We start from the raw sequence: 14,693 nt of genomic DNA on the forward strand, positions 1-14,693 counted from the left end.
CCGGGAAGCTGCCAGGCCTTGCAAAGCCGGGCATGGCAGCTTCCTTAGTGGGGCAGTGGCAGGGAAGTCCCCAGACATGGCAGACAGAGCCCAGACAGCAGGGCTTGGGGGCTTCCTTAGTGGGCAGTGGTGGTGGGAACACCCTCAGGCCCTGCAGACAGAGTCCAGACAACAGAGCATGGGGGCTTCCTTAGTGTGTCCGTGTCTGGGAAGCCCCCCGGCCCCGCAGACAGAGCATACTGCAGGGCATTGGGGCTTCCTTCACATGGCACATGGCGGCAGCAGGCAGAGAGCGACAGAAGGGCATGGGGGCTTGGTCTCCATGGCTGCAGGGAAACCTCCAGGCCCTGCAGAGAGCAGAGAACCATGGGGAGTGGGCCTAAGCCATCAGTAGGATATCCTCTGAGAGCTCCTGGATTGTAGAGGGTGCAGGTTGGGCTGAGGGACCCCCGTGCACGAATTTCGTGCACCGGGCCTCTAGTAAATAAATAAATAAATAAATATGGTATTAGGACCAGAGCCACTCAAAAAATTGGAATAATCAAGAAACAGAAGGGAGTGGGACTCTTACTTTCCCATAATATGATTCTTTGCTTCCATCATCGCAGACTAAATTCATATTATTTTGGGGGTCAATCTCAATACTCTATTGACTTGTCTAAAGCTTCTGGAGCAAAAGCTCTACATATTTTATATTTATGGTCAGTTGATACACCACATTCCCCTACTCTATATTTGCACAGTTGTTTTAGGCCCAAATGTAGGCTGCCATACTTTTCCAGGTTAAATGTTATTTTGTTAAAATCTGACCATTGCTCAAATCTCTCAGAATCTTTTTAAATATAGACTAGTGGCCCAATGCACGAATGAAGATTCGTGCAAGAATGGGCCTTCGTTCCCCTGGCTGCTGGCACCGCCTTTGCTCTGGCCGGAGCAGCCTTTCTGCCTTCCCACGCTGCCCAGAGGCCTGGAGAGGCTGGGGTGGTGCAGAATGCCTGCGTTATCACCATGGCGACGACACAAGCATCCGGCCCCATCCCCAGCACTCAGTATGCAAATTAACACACCAGCTTTGTTGGGTTAATTTGCATACTCACTCCTGATTGGCTGGTGGATGTCAAGAAGGTACAGTCAATTAGCATGTTACTCTTTTATTTGGTAGATTTAGTCAATCAACAGATTCTTCCTCTGCTTCTCATTTCCTCACAAAGGAGAATAAAGATTACCACATAACATAGTTGTGAAGATTGTGTGATCCAACATAGAAGAAAGTGTTTAGATGAGAATAATACATAAGTATTTAATAAAATAAATCATTACCATTTCTCTAAGCAAGTCCAGTTTACAAAAAATGCCTTTTAACTTTAAAGTACATATGTTTAGATCATGCAAATAAGTCCTAAAATTTTAGTATAACATATTTTTGTCAAAACTACATTGTACAGCGTTAGAATAAAAAAAATTGTTTAAGCAACATGATATTACTTAGCACTAGGGAGCTTTATAATTATAGTCTTCAATGACAAAAACATATAAATCTCTATACATTTCCAAGTAAGGGGACTATATATTTGAACAATTTGAGACTCATTTTGAATTGCCTCCTAAAACCCACATTCCCACCTCCTAAGGCCATCTGCTATTAGCAAACTCTAAATCTACCAAAATGATAAATTTCTTTGCATCGCCTTGATGTGAAATCATTACTCAAAGCTGTAGGGGTGGATCCAAGTTGTTAATGACAAAGCACCATGTGTGTGAGTAAGTGGAAACTTTCCTTACTATCAATTCATCACTAGAAGAGTTAGAAGGATGATATAGTGGAAACTCCCTCAGTTGTGATATTCTCAGATCTGGGTTTATACATTAGCATGAGAATATTTTAGCTATGAGACCTTGAACAAGTTACTACTGATCCTTCAGTGCCTTCATTTTCTTATGTATGGCAATGGGGTTATAGTAACTTCTAGAGTTGTAAGGGTTTTGAGGTAACGTGCAAAGTACCAAGTATGATTAATACTAGCCATTCACTCAGATGAATGGATGATGACAATAATCAATAAGAATTTATTTGATGCCTTCCAAATTTCCATGAATATAACTTGAAAATAAGCTATCTCAATAATACAATCCAATTAGAAGACAATAGTAAGAGAAGAATATAGGAAATAGGAGCATGCTTAATTCATCGTGATTAAGTGCTTTGAAATCAGTGTGGAAGTAAAATTCTCTTAAAATGAAAACTTTTCATTTCTTAAAAGTACCGCGCGCTAACCGATTGCGCCACTGGAGCTCCGAAAACTTTTCATTTCTTAATTGAAAACATAGGATAAGGTAAGTCAGATGAGCTTATAGGATGGCCTAATATTCTAGTTTATAATTTCATTGAAACACGCTAATTTATAAGTTCACTCAACTTTTCTTAAGTGACTGCCACATGACAGATAACCCACACTCTGAGAAGTCAAAGTCCATGGTGGTCATAAAAAATTTCTCAGAGCATCTTCCAGTGTCTAAGCACTCTTTTTGAATCCATAGGATGATAAATTAAAAATATTTTTACCTCAAAAATCATTGGATCATGCAACACATTTAACATTTTCTTTCTCTACACAGTACATTAAGCATGAAATGAAACTCAGCATCAAACAGCAAAGGTTCATCCTCAGAATAGTTTTTCTTTATCCCAATAGTCAGTGAAGCCTTTGTTTGCATTGTAGAATGGAAGTATAATGTTGGGGAATAAAATGCATTTTAAAAATGCAAAGAATTCAGTAAAATTTAATCTCACTATTACAATATTTCTGGTGTGCAATCTCATACAAAAGGTAGATATAGACTTACTTTAATTTTGAAGTACATGCTCATTCAAAAGCTAAAGAAATCCTTCAATAAATTCTCTTTAAAAAGGAAAAATACATTTTTATTTAAAATTTTCAATATGTTATATATCATCATTTAAAAGCAATGGATTTCATATTTACCAGAGTTAATTGCTTTGGCATCCCTAAAACTTTCTACTTGTAAATCTGATTATTAGAGAATTTTAATAAAAGAACATTAAAGAAATTTATTTATTGAGAAAATATTAAAAACTTAGATACTTTATTTTTAAAAAGAAAATCTAAATAGACATGGATACATCTCTCTCTTCAAATAAACCAGGTTAGTATATGGTCTACTATTTCATAATAAGAACAAGATTTTGTAAGCCACTGTGTAATAAATTATGCCACAATGACCAAATATTAAGGTGCAAAAGGACCAGACACCAAGCACCAATTCAAGAAATTCAAAATCATAGTGAATTGTTTAGGAGACTGTCACTGAGCAAAATCTAGGTAATCAAGCTGTTGGATATAAAGCAATCAATCAATCAATCAATCAAGGATTAACCATAAAGTAAACCATATGTCTAGAGTATAGCCACTCCTGTTACTATTGACAGTTTATTTATTTTTTTAAGGTCACCATTTCCTGGAAAAAAATAGTCAAAATATAGTAAGGCTATCAGGCCAAGAAAAGGAGGATACATTGTCAGGAAAAGGGAGAGCTCTTATATTGGTACAAATGTGCCTTAGAGCCATTAGATGTGCTGCAAATGCAGAGACCTACTGAGAACATTGTGCTTTCCAATCCTTAGATTCAAACTTTCACAGTTGGAAGCCTGGAGATGAGATGAGATGAGCATACCTGTTGTGATGAGCTGTACAAGAAACAAGCTCCTAAACACCAGTCTTTATGGTCGACAGATTCCCTCTCACAACCACACCATCTGCTCTCCTCCCGACTGGTGAATAAGAACGAAGAGGCCCACCAGTACAAGTCTCATATGGGGGCCCGGGAACTTGCAAAAGACTATTCATGGTTAGCAAGGTAATTTCCCTAAGTCAAAAGTGTGGAGCAGGCACCGCAGCTGGAAACCCAAAGAAATGAATAACAGCAGTTTAGTTTCTATGTGGAAAAGAAAGCTAAGCCAACTCTCTGATTTAGGATGAGTTTAGATAAGAAACAGTTTAGACACCGAATAAGGAAGGACTCAAAGGAAGGTAATAAAAATATCACATGTACTGACAGGGCAGCAGCATTTTCAAGGAATATGAGTCATGAGAGAGGCTCCACCAAAGTGAGTTTGTTAGATTAACCTGGAAAATGATAAATATTTTATCCAACTCATGGAGAGTCATGAGACTTAGAAGAGAAGTCCTGCAGTGAATGAATCTTCTTAATGTTGTCCAATAATTTATCATATAATATATATTTTAACATAAAATGTATCATTATACTTTTTTAAATTTTATTTTATTGTTTAAAGTATTACATATAGTAGTACATATAGCTCCTCTTTTTCCCTATAGACCTTCCCCCAGCCTCCCCTGCCCCCTGTCACATGCCCTCATCCCCGCCCCCCAGTGTCTTGTGTCCATTGGTTGTGCTTATACTTTCATTCTACAAAGCAATCAAAGACTTAATTCACCTTAAAGACATTTTTATGCCTCACAGCATCTAGGGAGGGCAGATGAGTTTACAAACAAAAATGTTAAGTGACTTGTAGAAATTCACATCATCAGGTACAGGTGATGGCAATGCTCGCCCCAGAAACTCAGACTGTTGTCCAGAGCTCTTGGAGCTACATCAGCACAGACACAAAGACTCTTGAAAGCAATTATAAAAGGCTTGTGAGCCTTGCTGAAAGACATTTGATAGAATAAGTAGTTTAAAAAAGAATACTAAGTTAAGAGTCAAGAGATGTGGGTTCCATTACTGACTCCATCACTGGCTGGCTGTGTGGGACCTTGGTGATAAGACTCAACCTCTCTAGGCCTCGGCTTCACTGAACTAGGTGACAAATGTAGGCCACCCAGCCAGCCTTATTGCTTTTTCTGGTAACAACACAGAATCTCTTTCTCATGGGAGGACTCGCGGCCTCATGGTTTGACTACTTCTTGCTCTCTCCCTTCTCACCACACAGGTAGTACTGACCAAGTGCATCCTTCTTCCTGCACCTAACTCAGCCACAGAGATTTGTTTAGAGATGGACACATGACCCAAACTGGGCCAGAGTTCACCCAGGAAAGACAGGTTCTTTCTGCTAGTTTGTTAAAATGGTAAGATACAAGTTTAGGTTTGGGGAATTCTTTTTTTCTCTTCATTATGCAGCTGAAGTGCCTGTATCCTTGGACTTGCAAGTCACACAAGCACGTAAATTCAATTTTCTTTTTAAAATTATGTTCATTGTATGTAACCCAAAGAGTCTTAATACATCCCATTCTAGCTTGAACATGTCATGAATTTGGAAGATATTTATGTTACTTAAAACAAGGATATATCATTTTCATACAAAGCTCTTCAAAGGAATGTAGGGGAGTGAATTTCATACTTGATTCTTTCATTGATTACTCAGCCATTGACAATTCACGGTGGGGGAAATGAATAAAATACTTGTCCCAGAGCTGAATTTGTGGAAAAATATAGGTAGTTTCAGGAAATTCATTTGGAGCACTTCCTTCAGGCCTTCCACAACATGATCATCTTAAGCTGAATACATAATGTACATCAAGCCTGTGTATGCTTAAGTTGTTTGACTAATTCAGGTCCCCATGTTAATTATAATATAGAGTACTTCACCTGTAAGGGGAAAAGTCACAAGTTAGTTTCTCATACAGCTGGATCTCCAGGACATATGGAAATAAAGGAAACAGAAGACAAAGAGGGAATAATAGAAGATCCTTTTCAATTCCATGGTACTTTGCACTCAACTCCCAAGGTCTGAGTTAGTACCTAGTGCAGAGTCATGCCTATAATGGATACTAAATAATAAATATTGATTGATGATATAGATAAGAAGATCTGGCAAGGACTTTTTGACCTTTGAGTATAATAAAATTGAGCTAGCTAGCAGGATGCTTGCAATTAGCCCAAGACTCCACAGAGGAGAGAGCAATGGAGAAGGAATTAACACTCTTCTGCATTCCTCTCACATGGCTTAGATGTTCTACTTGGTAGCAAGTGATCCTTTTATTAAGTCCTCTAAGTGAGAAATTTCCTAGTCACTGCTTTGAGAATTCAAAATCTTTCTATAAATTTCTAGAGACTTAATTTGCTAGGTTCCTTTTGTTTTCATTGATCATCTTCATATTTAGGGTCCCCTCTCATTTTTCTTAACTTAGAGTTTAAAGATTTTCAAGAATGTACAATATATAATCTTTGACTTTTCTGCCCCTTGTGGTTTTAGCTACTTTTTCTTTTCTATTCTTAGATGAAGATTGAAATATATATCTCAAGATACAGATGTATTATAAGACTCTAGGTACCCCATATAAATCTTACTGAACATTTTGGAACTATTTATTGCAATGTTTTTCTATGCACTGTTTTATTGTAAATAAATAAATGGTGTAAAACAAAGAATTGGGGAATATGTGATGCTTAGTTTTAGTCTGCAGTCGAATGGATATATATCATCTTCATTGGTATACAATATGGGGAATACAGGATGTTAGTGTACGCATATGCACCTGCCTTAATCAATACTATTTAGAATATGAACTACATGACCCAGCTCAATTTATAGGAAACTAAATAAAGCAAAAGAGACACTTTGGATCCCAGAGGAATTCATTTCCCAAAGCAATCAGATATCTGGAGTCTTAGTCTGATAAAAATCAATGATTCTTTCAGGGTAGTATGTCTTTAGATGTGGGCAAGGGAAGGAGTAATTAATGAGAGAGGAATTGGTGAGCATAAAGGCAAATGGGGAAAAAAATGAAGAGAAAAACTAACATTTCTGCCTCTAACAAACCATGCCAACATATAGGCTATAGCATAATTATGTATGTTTACTTATATCACTATGAATGCCATAAAAAGTAACAGGAACAATTTATTACTTGACTCGTGTGGGTAGATCATATGCCGTCATTATGTGTGTTTATCTGTGCCTGTGTTTTATGGTGCAAATGTATAGGAATCATCTCAATTTTTCAGTAATCCTATATAATAAAAGCCTAATATGCTAAGTGTCTGGTCATCCGTTCAACCAATCAAAGCATAATATGCTAATGATATGCTAAGGCTGCTCAACCACTCACTATGATGTGCACTGACCACCAGGGGCAGATGCTCTGACTGGTAGGTTAGCTTGCTGCCGGGGTCCGGTTGGTCAGGACTGAGTGAGACAGGCTGGACACACCCTGGAGCTCTCCCACAGTCCCTCCCTGGCTGGCCAACCTCCCGCATCCCTCCCCAGCCCCGATCGTGCACCAGTGGGGTCCCTCGGCCTGGCCTGTGCCCTCTTGCAATCTAGGACCCCTTGGGGGATGTCAGAGAGCTGGTTTCAGCCCTATCCTGCAGGCCAGGCTGAGGGACCCCACTGGTGCACAAATTCATGCACTGGGTCTCTAGTCTTACCTAATAATAGACAAACATGCAAATTGACGGCACCTTCGCTATGCCCACAGCCAACCAGAGCGAACAAGATGGCGGTTAATTTGCATATGCGGGCACTGAGCGGCCTGGGTCCCGTAAACATCCTCTGGACCCAGGCCGCCACTCCAAGACTGTAGGCCCGCACTTAGGTTCTGGGCGGCAGGGGTCCCAGAATGCCCCCCTGGCCACTTCGAGCCTACAGGTGCAGCCGCCAAGGGGCTGGGGGCGGGGCAGGAACATCCTATGTCACCATAGTGCCCCCAGCAGCTTGGGAATGCTCCAGCACCAAGAGGCAGTTTGGGTCCACGCCCCCAGCCTGGCGCCCATGGTCAGGGCTCATACAGGAGGCAACCAATCAAAGTGTCCCTCTCACATTGATGTTTCTCTCTGTCTCTCCCTCTCTCTTCCACACTCTCTAAAAATCAATGGGAACATATCCTCAGGTGAGGATTAAAAAAAAAAAAAAAGAAATGCATATCCTATGAAAGACACATCTTGAAAATGCCTAAAGAAAGTTGTCATTTTTTCTTGGTGAAGGGACTAGAGTCCGTGTTGATGAAAACACCTTGGTGGCTACGGTGACTGATAGTGGCTATAGCAGCGGGATGATGGGGCTGGTGCCTTCCCCTGATCAGCCCAGTTGCCTCCAACAAAGGGAGGCCAGACTGCAGCTTAGGCCTGCTCCCCGGGGAGCGGGCCTTAGCCATCAGTAGGACATCCCCTGAGGGCTCCCAGTATGTGAGAGGGGGCAGGTTGGGCTGAGGGACCTCCCCAACCCCAGTGCATGAATTTCGTGCACCAGGCCCCTAGTATATTATAATGTACCATGTACACATGGGTGCTTAACAAGCACTATTTGTTTGAATTATGAGTTTAGAAAATATTGCTATTTAATGGAAACCAGTTTAAAATGGGGGCAGGGCGGAGTTTTGTTGCAACATTATCTCAGATGGTTTGACTTTTATGTATTGATCACTGCCTACATTTACACACTCAACAATATGTCAGGAAGCACCCAGCTACATATATTTAGAAAAGGATACTATGTACCTATCATCTCTTCAAAACATACACAAATAATCAAGTAAATGAAAATTTGCTTTCTTTATTCTCACTTAGTATATATTGTTATTTGGGTTAAAAGCATGCCACTGTTTGCAAGCTTCCTAAGGATTATTTTGAAATGCATCTAGCTATCCTTATAATAGTCCCTGTAGAGGCTCCCTCTGAAATATTTTTAATTTCTCAAATATAAATAATACATTCAGATTATTTTGTTATCACTGTAAATGATTTATGACTTGCTGATAATATCATCTACTTTATTTTCCCTCTAACCTATACTTTCCATGAATTTTAAAATCTCAGTTGATGCTATAAATATAATCCTGGACTTTCAAACATGTGAAGTGTTTAAAACAATACAAATGTATCTGGAAAGGAGGACAGAGTGAGATTGGCCACGGAAGCAATTAACCATTGAGCATGTAAATTCAGACACTAGGAAATAGTCACCACTGGTGGAGGTGACTGTATCATATCCCATTGGAGCTATTGTGCACATATCTAAGTGGGATTTGGCAGGTAGATAACAGATTTATTGATTCCTTTTTGGGGGGTTGCTGTAGACTTGCTGCTTCAACAGGCTTTCAAACTGGGTTTGAGTCTTAGAGAACAAACTGAACCCTGAAATTCTTTCCTGGCATTGCAACCCCTCCCCCACAAAGTGAAAAGTATAATACTCCAGGGCTAAGGAAGGCTCTAAACCATGGGGACAGCTGCTGTGCGCTGTTGCAGAAGCTCAAAGGGGAACATGCTTGAGGGGAGAAAAACTGGCTACTTAGCTTTGAAATACACACGAAGTTTAATAAACAATGGCATATGTTAGTCCAAATGTGTGTACACCTATGGGAACCACTTGCTGATTACTTGCTCCCAAGTGCGCTGGGTTCCGTTTTCGTTGCTTCATCCAGTGAGAACACAGAGATCTGGAATATTGAAGGCACTGCCTTAGCTGATGTGTCATCTGTCAGCTGAGAAACTGCTGTTTACCTAGGCCTGGCTAGGTGTCCGGAATATTGCTTAGATTATTGTAAACAGCATACATATCCAGAGTCAAGGAGCATTTGACTGTTGGGGGTGGGATTTTCTACCTGGAGGACCAAGATTGGAACGGTAAAATATGTTTTTTAACTTACCTATTGAGGAGATCTAAAAAACATGTTAAGATACAAGGAAATATGAAACAAACGAATTCAGTAGAATCTCAGAATTGGAATGTTTTATAATCCATCTTCCTCATTTTAGGGAGGAGGCTACTCAGGTACTTAGATACCAGAACCAATCGTTCTTACACTATGGTCAGTGTGCCGTTCCCTCCCTCCCTCAGAATTAGTGCAGGGACACTCGGTAACAGGGCTGACCCAGGACCCAATGAGAGACCAGGTGGCTTGGAAATCAGAAACCAGGCGCAGGGACCATGCACCCGGAGCCGGTGTGATCTTGGACTTAACACAGTCGTGTGACCTCTGTGCTTTGACTTCCCTCAAGCAGTCTTCACTGTGTCCAGTGCTCAAATTCTTGATACATCTTTTAGAGAGTGGAAGGATTCATAACACCAGTCTTGAGAAAAATACCACTTATCAGCAATTAGCTAAGCTACTTATATGGAGGCCACCCAATTAGGCTCACAGGCATCAGTGGCTGTCTGCACAGCCTGTGAGGGTTACAACCCCACTAATCCACTTGCTGTGTCCCTTGAAAACCTCTCCCTGCTTCTGATCCGTTTCCAGACAGTTTCAGGAAGTATCAGATACCTCCCCACGGGCCATGTCATATATAGCAAGCTTTTACAGGAAGCCATCTCTCTCTCTCTCTCTCTCTCTCTCTCTCTCTCTCTCTCTCTCTCTGTCGGGGCTTCCCACTAATCACTGACCCAATGGTGGACTTAAGTGAGGGATGATAAAAATCTGCCGGTTTGCATCTATTCTTCCCAATTCCCAGTTTCTTAAAGGTGACATTGTTTTTCTTATGTGAAACCCCAAGAGTGACTTTTAAAACTCACTTTCCTTGTAGCACATCTGTGGAGAAGGACTGACACTCCATAAACTCCGAACAGGATTTAAAAGTTTCATTTAATGCATTTGTTAGGAAAACGAGAGCCAAAAGCAGAGAGAGACAGGGAGTGGTGTGGGGCCTCAGAAAGTGGTTGCTGTGTGGCCACAGGGAATAGGGAGTGTAAAAAGCTTCTTGTACACATTGCCTCATCTATAAAAACCAGAGCCACTTGGCATCTCTCTAAGTAACAAATGGACCTAGAAGCTGTAGAGAAGAGTTGTTGGCAGGAAATGGTCCCCAGAGCTATGATATTTTCAGACTCTGTGCATTTCCCTATAATGCATAGACCATGGATCACAGAGCTCAGTTCACGTATCTTTGCTACCTCAGGACTAAATGTTGCAGGTTCTGGTTTGTCAGACAACCACACTTTCTCGGAGTAGGAGAATTAATATGCTTTGTTGAAGTAAAAAGAAATGGAATTTTGCTCTTTGAGGTGCAGTGGCGAGGAAAGCGGTGTGAAGAAGTATTTAGAGGAACAAGGCTGGAGGAGATGGTAGTGACAGAAGCAGAGATAGTAGCAGTAGAGAAGAGAGTATAGGGAACTTGGGCAGGTTCTCTCTCTCTCAACTTTTAAGACTTCGGCTTTAAATAGAAATCTCGGTTTTCTAGAAACAAGTAATAACTGACCTGTAGGTGTGAAACCTTTCTTGCGTCTGAAACTTGCTCTACACATGTACTTCCCACACAGCAGAGTCCAACGCAAGATTCCTAGCTGATTGGTTTTTATCCCAGAATGGATTTCCACACAACACTGAACTCACTGGTGGGCTGATAAACCTGTGGGGGAAAGGGACCCTCAGCAGATTTTGCAGCCACAGAAACACTGAGTTCAATTTAAATGCCACGTTAGTCCCAGAGTGCACTGGTGGTTCTGTGTTTCTCCTTTTGAAACATGGAGGCAGCAGGTTAGCTGGGTGCCACAGAGACTATCCACAAAGTACCAAGTCTCCATTTCCTGTCCTAAACATCTGCAGAAGCATGCCGCCCTCCATGACTCGCCCTTGACTACACATTGACGCTGCTCCTCTCCCCAGATTCAAAACAGACAAGCAAACACAAAAAGCGAGCCAACCCTTACCTGCTGAAGACAATAGACAAACCATCAAAATCCTTTTCAAGCCTGATACTATTTAGCATGCAAAAAGTTGTTCTGGGTCATAATTCCTGGCAAGATTTACTTTGAGAATGAAGCAGACACTTAATAGTGGGCAGGATGTTAAAGGACATTCAGACCTCTTGATCCCAACCCTCTGAGTCACTGACGCTGTTTACACGAGTTGTGCTTCTTCCCAAGTAAAAGGGGCACTGGGCTGTTATTAAAATTTTTAGTCTTGTATCTGCTACTGTGAAGTCTTTCATTGCTATCGAATAGCAGAGGACCCTAACCCGGGCATAAAAATAAACTGCTGGAAACCTCTTGCCAAGTTCAAGCTTGAAACTATTGTATCCTTTGCAGGGGGGGGGGGGGTTGGGGTGGGGGGGGGTTCACACTCACGGTTTTCTCTATTTTCCAAAACTGTTCAGTTTCTGAGCCCTAACTGTGCCCAAGACCATCTGTAGCTCCACTCTGGCCCCCTTTCTCAGCTTGGGCTGTGATCCTCATCTCTGACATTCAGAACCTGGCTAACCCCCCTTTGGACTGTTCTGCTTGGCCTGGGCTTGATTACTGTAAATTCACAAGCAGGGGGCCGGGGGGGGGGGGGGGGGGGGGGGATGGTCTCTTTTTAAATCTCATCCTTTCTCTAGAAAACGGTTAATTGGGCAGAGACAATGCATCCCGTTTTTGTAACAATGGCTTACCCCAGGGAGAATTAACATCACTATGTGCTTTTTAGCAGCTACTTTTCCTCACATTTCAATAATTTATTATTTTATTTTTATTTATTTATTTATTTATTTATTTATTTATTTATTTGAGCAGCATCCTGATGCCTTCTTGATGATATTGGTTGCTCAGGGGAAAGACGCCCTCCCTGAAGGCTGGCCAAGCCCTCTCTTCCTTTCATTAGCAGAGTAACCCTGTGTACCCGCAGCCTGAGCCTGCAGGGAAGTGTAATGTTCCCACTGGGCCCTCCTGTCCTCTCGCCTGGCTGAAGAGCTGAGTCTAAAGGAAATATAAAATATTAACTGTCCGAGGAGACAAAGGATGCTGCCTCCTGTGCCTGAGGTTCGGCCGCGTCTCACTGGCCTCAGGACTCTGTCCCGTCCCTCGGTGGGAACCACGAGTGGAATCACAGCTCTCCAAAGCGAATTCCCTGGGCCCGTTCCCTTCTGCAGGGAGCGCACAATGACCACCAAGAGGCCAGAAAAAAGCACACTTAAATATTGCATTTATTAAGGAAATGTTAAACACGAAAAAAAAAAAAAAAGAGTCAAAACGGTGTCACGAATGTCAAGAGCGCTTTTGTGGCATAAATCGTGCAGTCACGAGCTACATACAGAGTTCTACTTCGGGTCTTTGCCGGGGGGGCAGCTGGGGCGCCAGCCCCCCTCTCCAAAGACCCAGTTGTGAATGAAATAAAAGAAACAACTCACCCCGTTCACATTCGCAGGCTCCCCCTCCCCCACCCTTTCCCCCACGACGACAAAACCCTTAACTCCCGGGCAGGCAAACAGGTCACTGGGGCAGAAAAAGAGTTATCCAATATTTATATTCAAGCAAACACACACACACACACAAACACAAAAACAAAACTTAAAACGGCACATTGCAATCAAGCAAAGGTATTTATCGCCTCTCCCGCCAGGGCTGGGAGGAAAGGCAGAGAATGGGCGCAAATCCGGACACGGATCTGTGTCCCCATTAGTTTTGTTACGTGGCGTAGGCACGGGTCACTTTCCAGGCCATCGGGCGTTCGGTGCTGCTGGGTCTCTCCCCTGCCCGCCCTCTCCACCTGCCCCCAGAGCTTGGCCCACCTGCGGGCGGAGAAGAGCCTTTGCCCCGTCGGTTTTCCCGCATCCCAAGCTAGCGGCAGCTTCCCAAGTGTGCGCCCTAATCTCCCTCTTCTCGCCACTTGCTGCTCGGTCTAGAGTCCGGGCGCTCTCCTCCTACAGCCAGGCACGGGGACTTCCAAAGAGCGAGCGAGAAACAGGTCGCCTCATCCCGAAAGGCAGAAGTCGAGAGAAATAATTTGACTCCGACAGGTTTGCTTCGCCCAGTCTCGGACGGTCAGGGGGCGCGGCCGGGCTTGGCGAGGTGGGGAGGTGTGGGGCGGCCGCCGCGGGGGGCCGGAGGGCCGGTCAGTAGGGCCCCACGACCACCGCCTCCACCTCCTTAGACGGTCTCCGGTCTTTCACCAGGAAGTTGATCATGCCCTCGGACTTGATGAGGAGGTTGCAGCCGAGGAAGAAGATGCCGAAGACCACGGTGAGCGAGAGCACGCACATGACGGCGATCTGCACCACGCGCATGATGTACAGGCTGCGCTCGTCGGGGCCGCCCTCGGCGAAGCCGTCGTCGGTCACCACGGACGCCTGGGTGCAGCAGCGCATCGCGCGCTCCAGCGCCTCGCTGCTGTTGGCCAAGAACAGGCCGGCCACATCCGTCTGGTTGCCCAGCGCGGGATTCATCGCCGGGGCGGGAGGGCGCCTGGGAGGCGCGGGTCCGAGGGGTTGGGAAGGCGGGTGGCGCGAGAGGAACAGGTGCCGAGCGGAGCACTCACTTGCAGACTTGCGCGCCCCGGAGCTGCTCGCTCTCTCCTACCCAAGTCCCCGGCCGGTGAGAGTTTCCCAGGAGGAGCCTTTCTGACTCGCGCCGCAGCCTGGCTGGTCTGCGCCGTCTGCTGCTACCGGGCGGTGCTCGTTCCCGGCGCCCGCTCCACTGGGGGCTGCAGGAACTTGGCGAGGCTGGGCCGGGAGGGGCGTGGGAGGTGCGGGCGCGGCCGCGGCTGGGCCGCTGCTCTGAGTAAACAGCGGCCCCTTCCGGCCGCGCTGCGGCTCTGCGTCCGCTGCGGTTGGGCGGCGGTAGGGCAAAGATGCGAACCTCCCGGTCCTGCTTTTCTTGCTCCGCCTCTTTTCCAGTTCCAAAAGGCTAGGCAGAGGTCGTTGTACCTTTCTGGCTTGATGGATGATTCAAGAGTTTCGGGTCGGGGGATGGTTGAGATCGGCTGAAAGTTTCCGAAGAACTGGGTCACACCAGCTCTGCC

General features: G+C 44.0%; 1 protein-coding gene across 1 annotated transcript; it reads right to left on the minus strand.

Annotated features, from left to right (window-relative positions):
- Positions 1-13,788: 13,788 nt before the first annotated feature.
- RPRM (reprimo, TP53 dependent G2 arrest mediator homolog) lies at positions 13,789-14,118 on the minus strand. Its single transcript, XM_054723510.1, has one exon. The coding sequence runs from the start codon at positions 14,116-14,118 to the stop codon at positions 13,789-13,791; it is 330 nt and encodes a 109-aa protein (XP_054579485.1).
- Between the last annotated feature and the right edge of the window lie 575 nt (positions 14,119-14,693).

This window comes from Eptesicus fuscus, chromosome 11, assembly GCF_027574615.1.
Source record: "Eptesicus fuscus isolate TK198812 chromosome 11, DD_ASM_mEF_20220401, whole genome shotgun sequence".
NCBI classification, from domain to species: Eukaryota; Metazoa; Chordata; class Mammalia; order Chiroptera; family Vespertilionidae; genus Eptesicus; species Eptesicus fuscus.

Coding starts and splice junctions, on each gene's coding strand:
- RPRM (XM_054723510.1), bottom strand. CDS start 14,118: ATGAATCCCGCGCTGGGCAACCAGACGGATGTGGCCGGCCTGTTCTTG.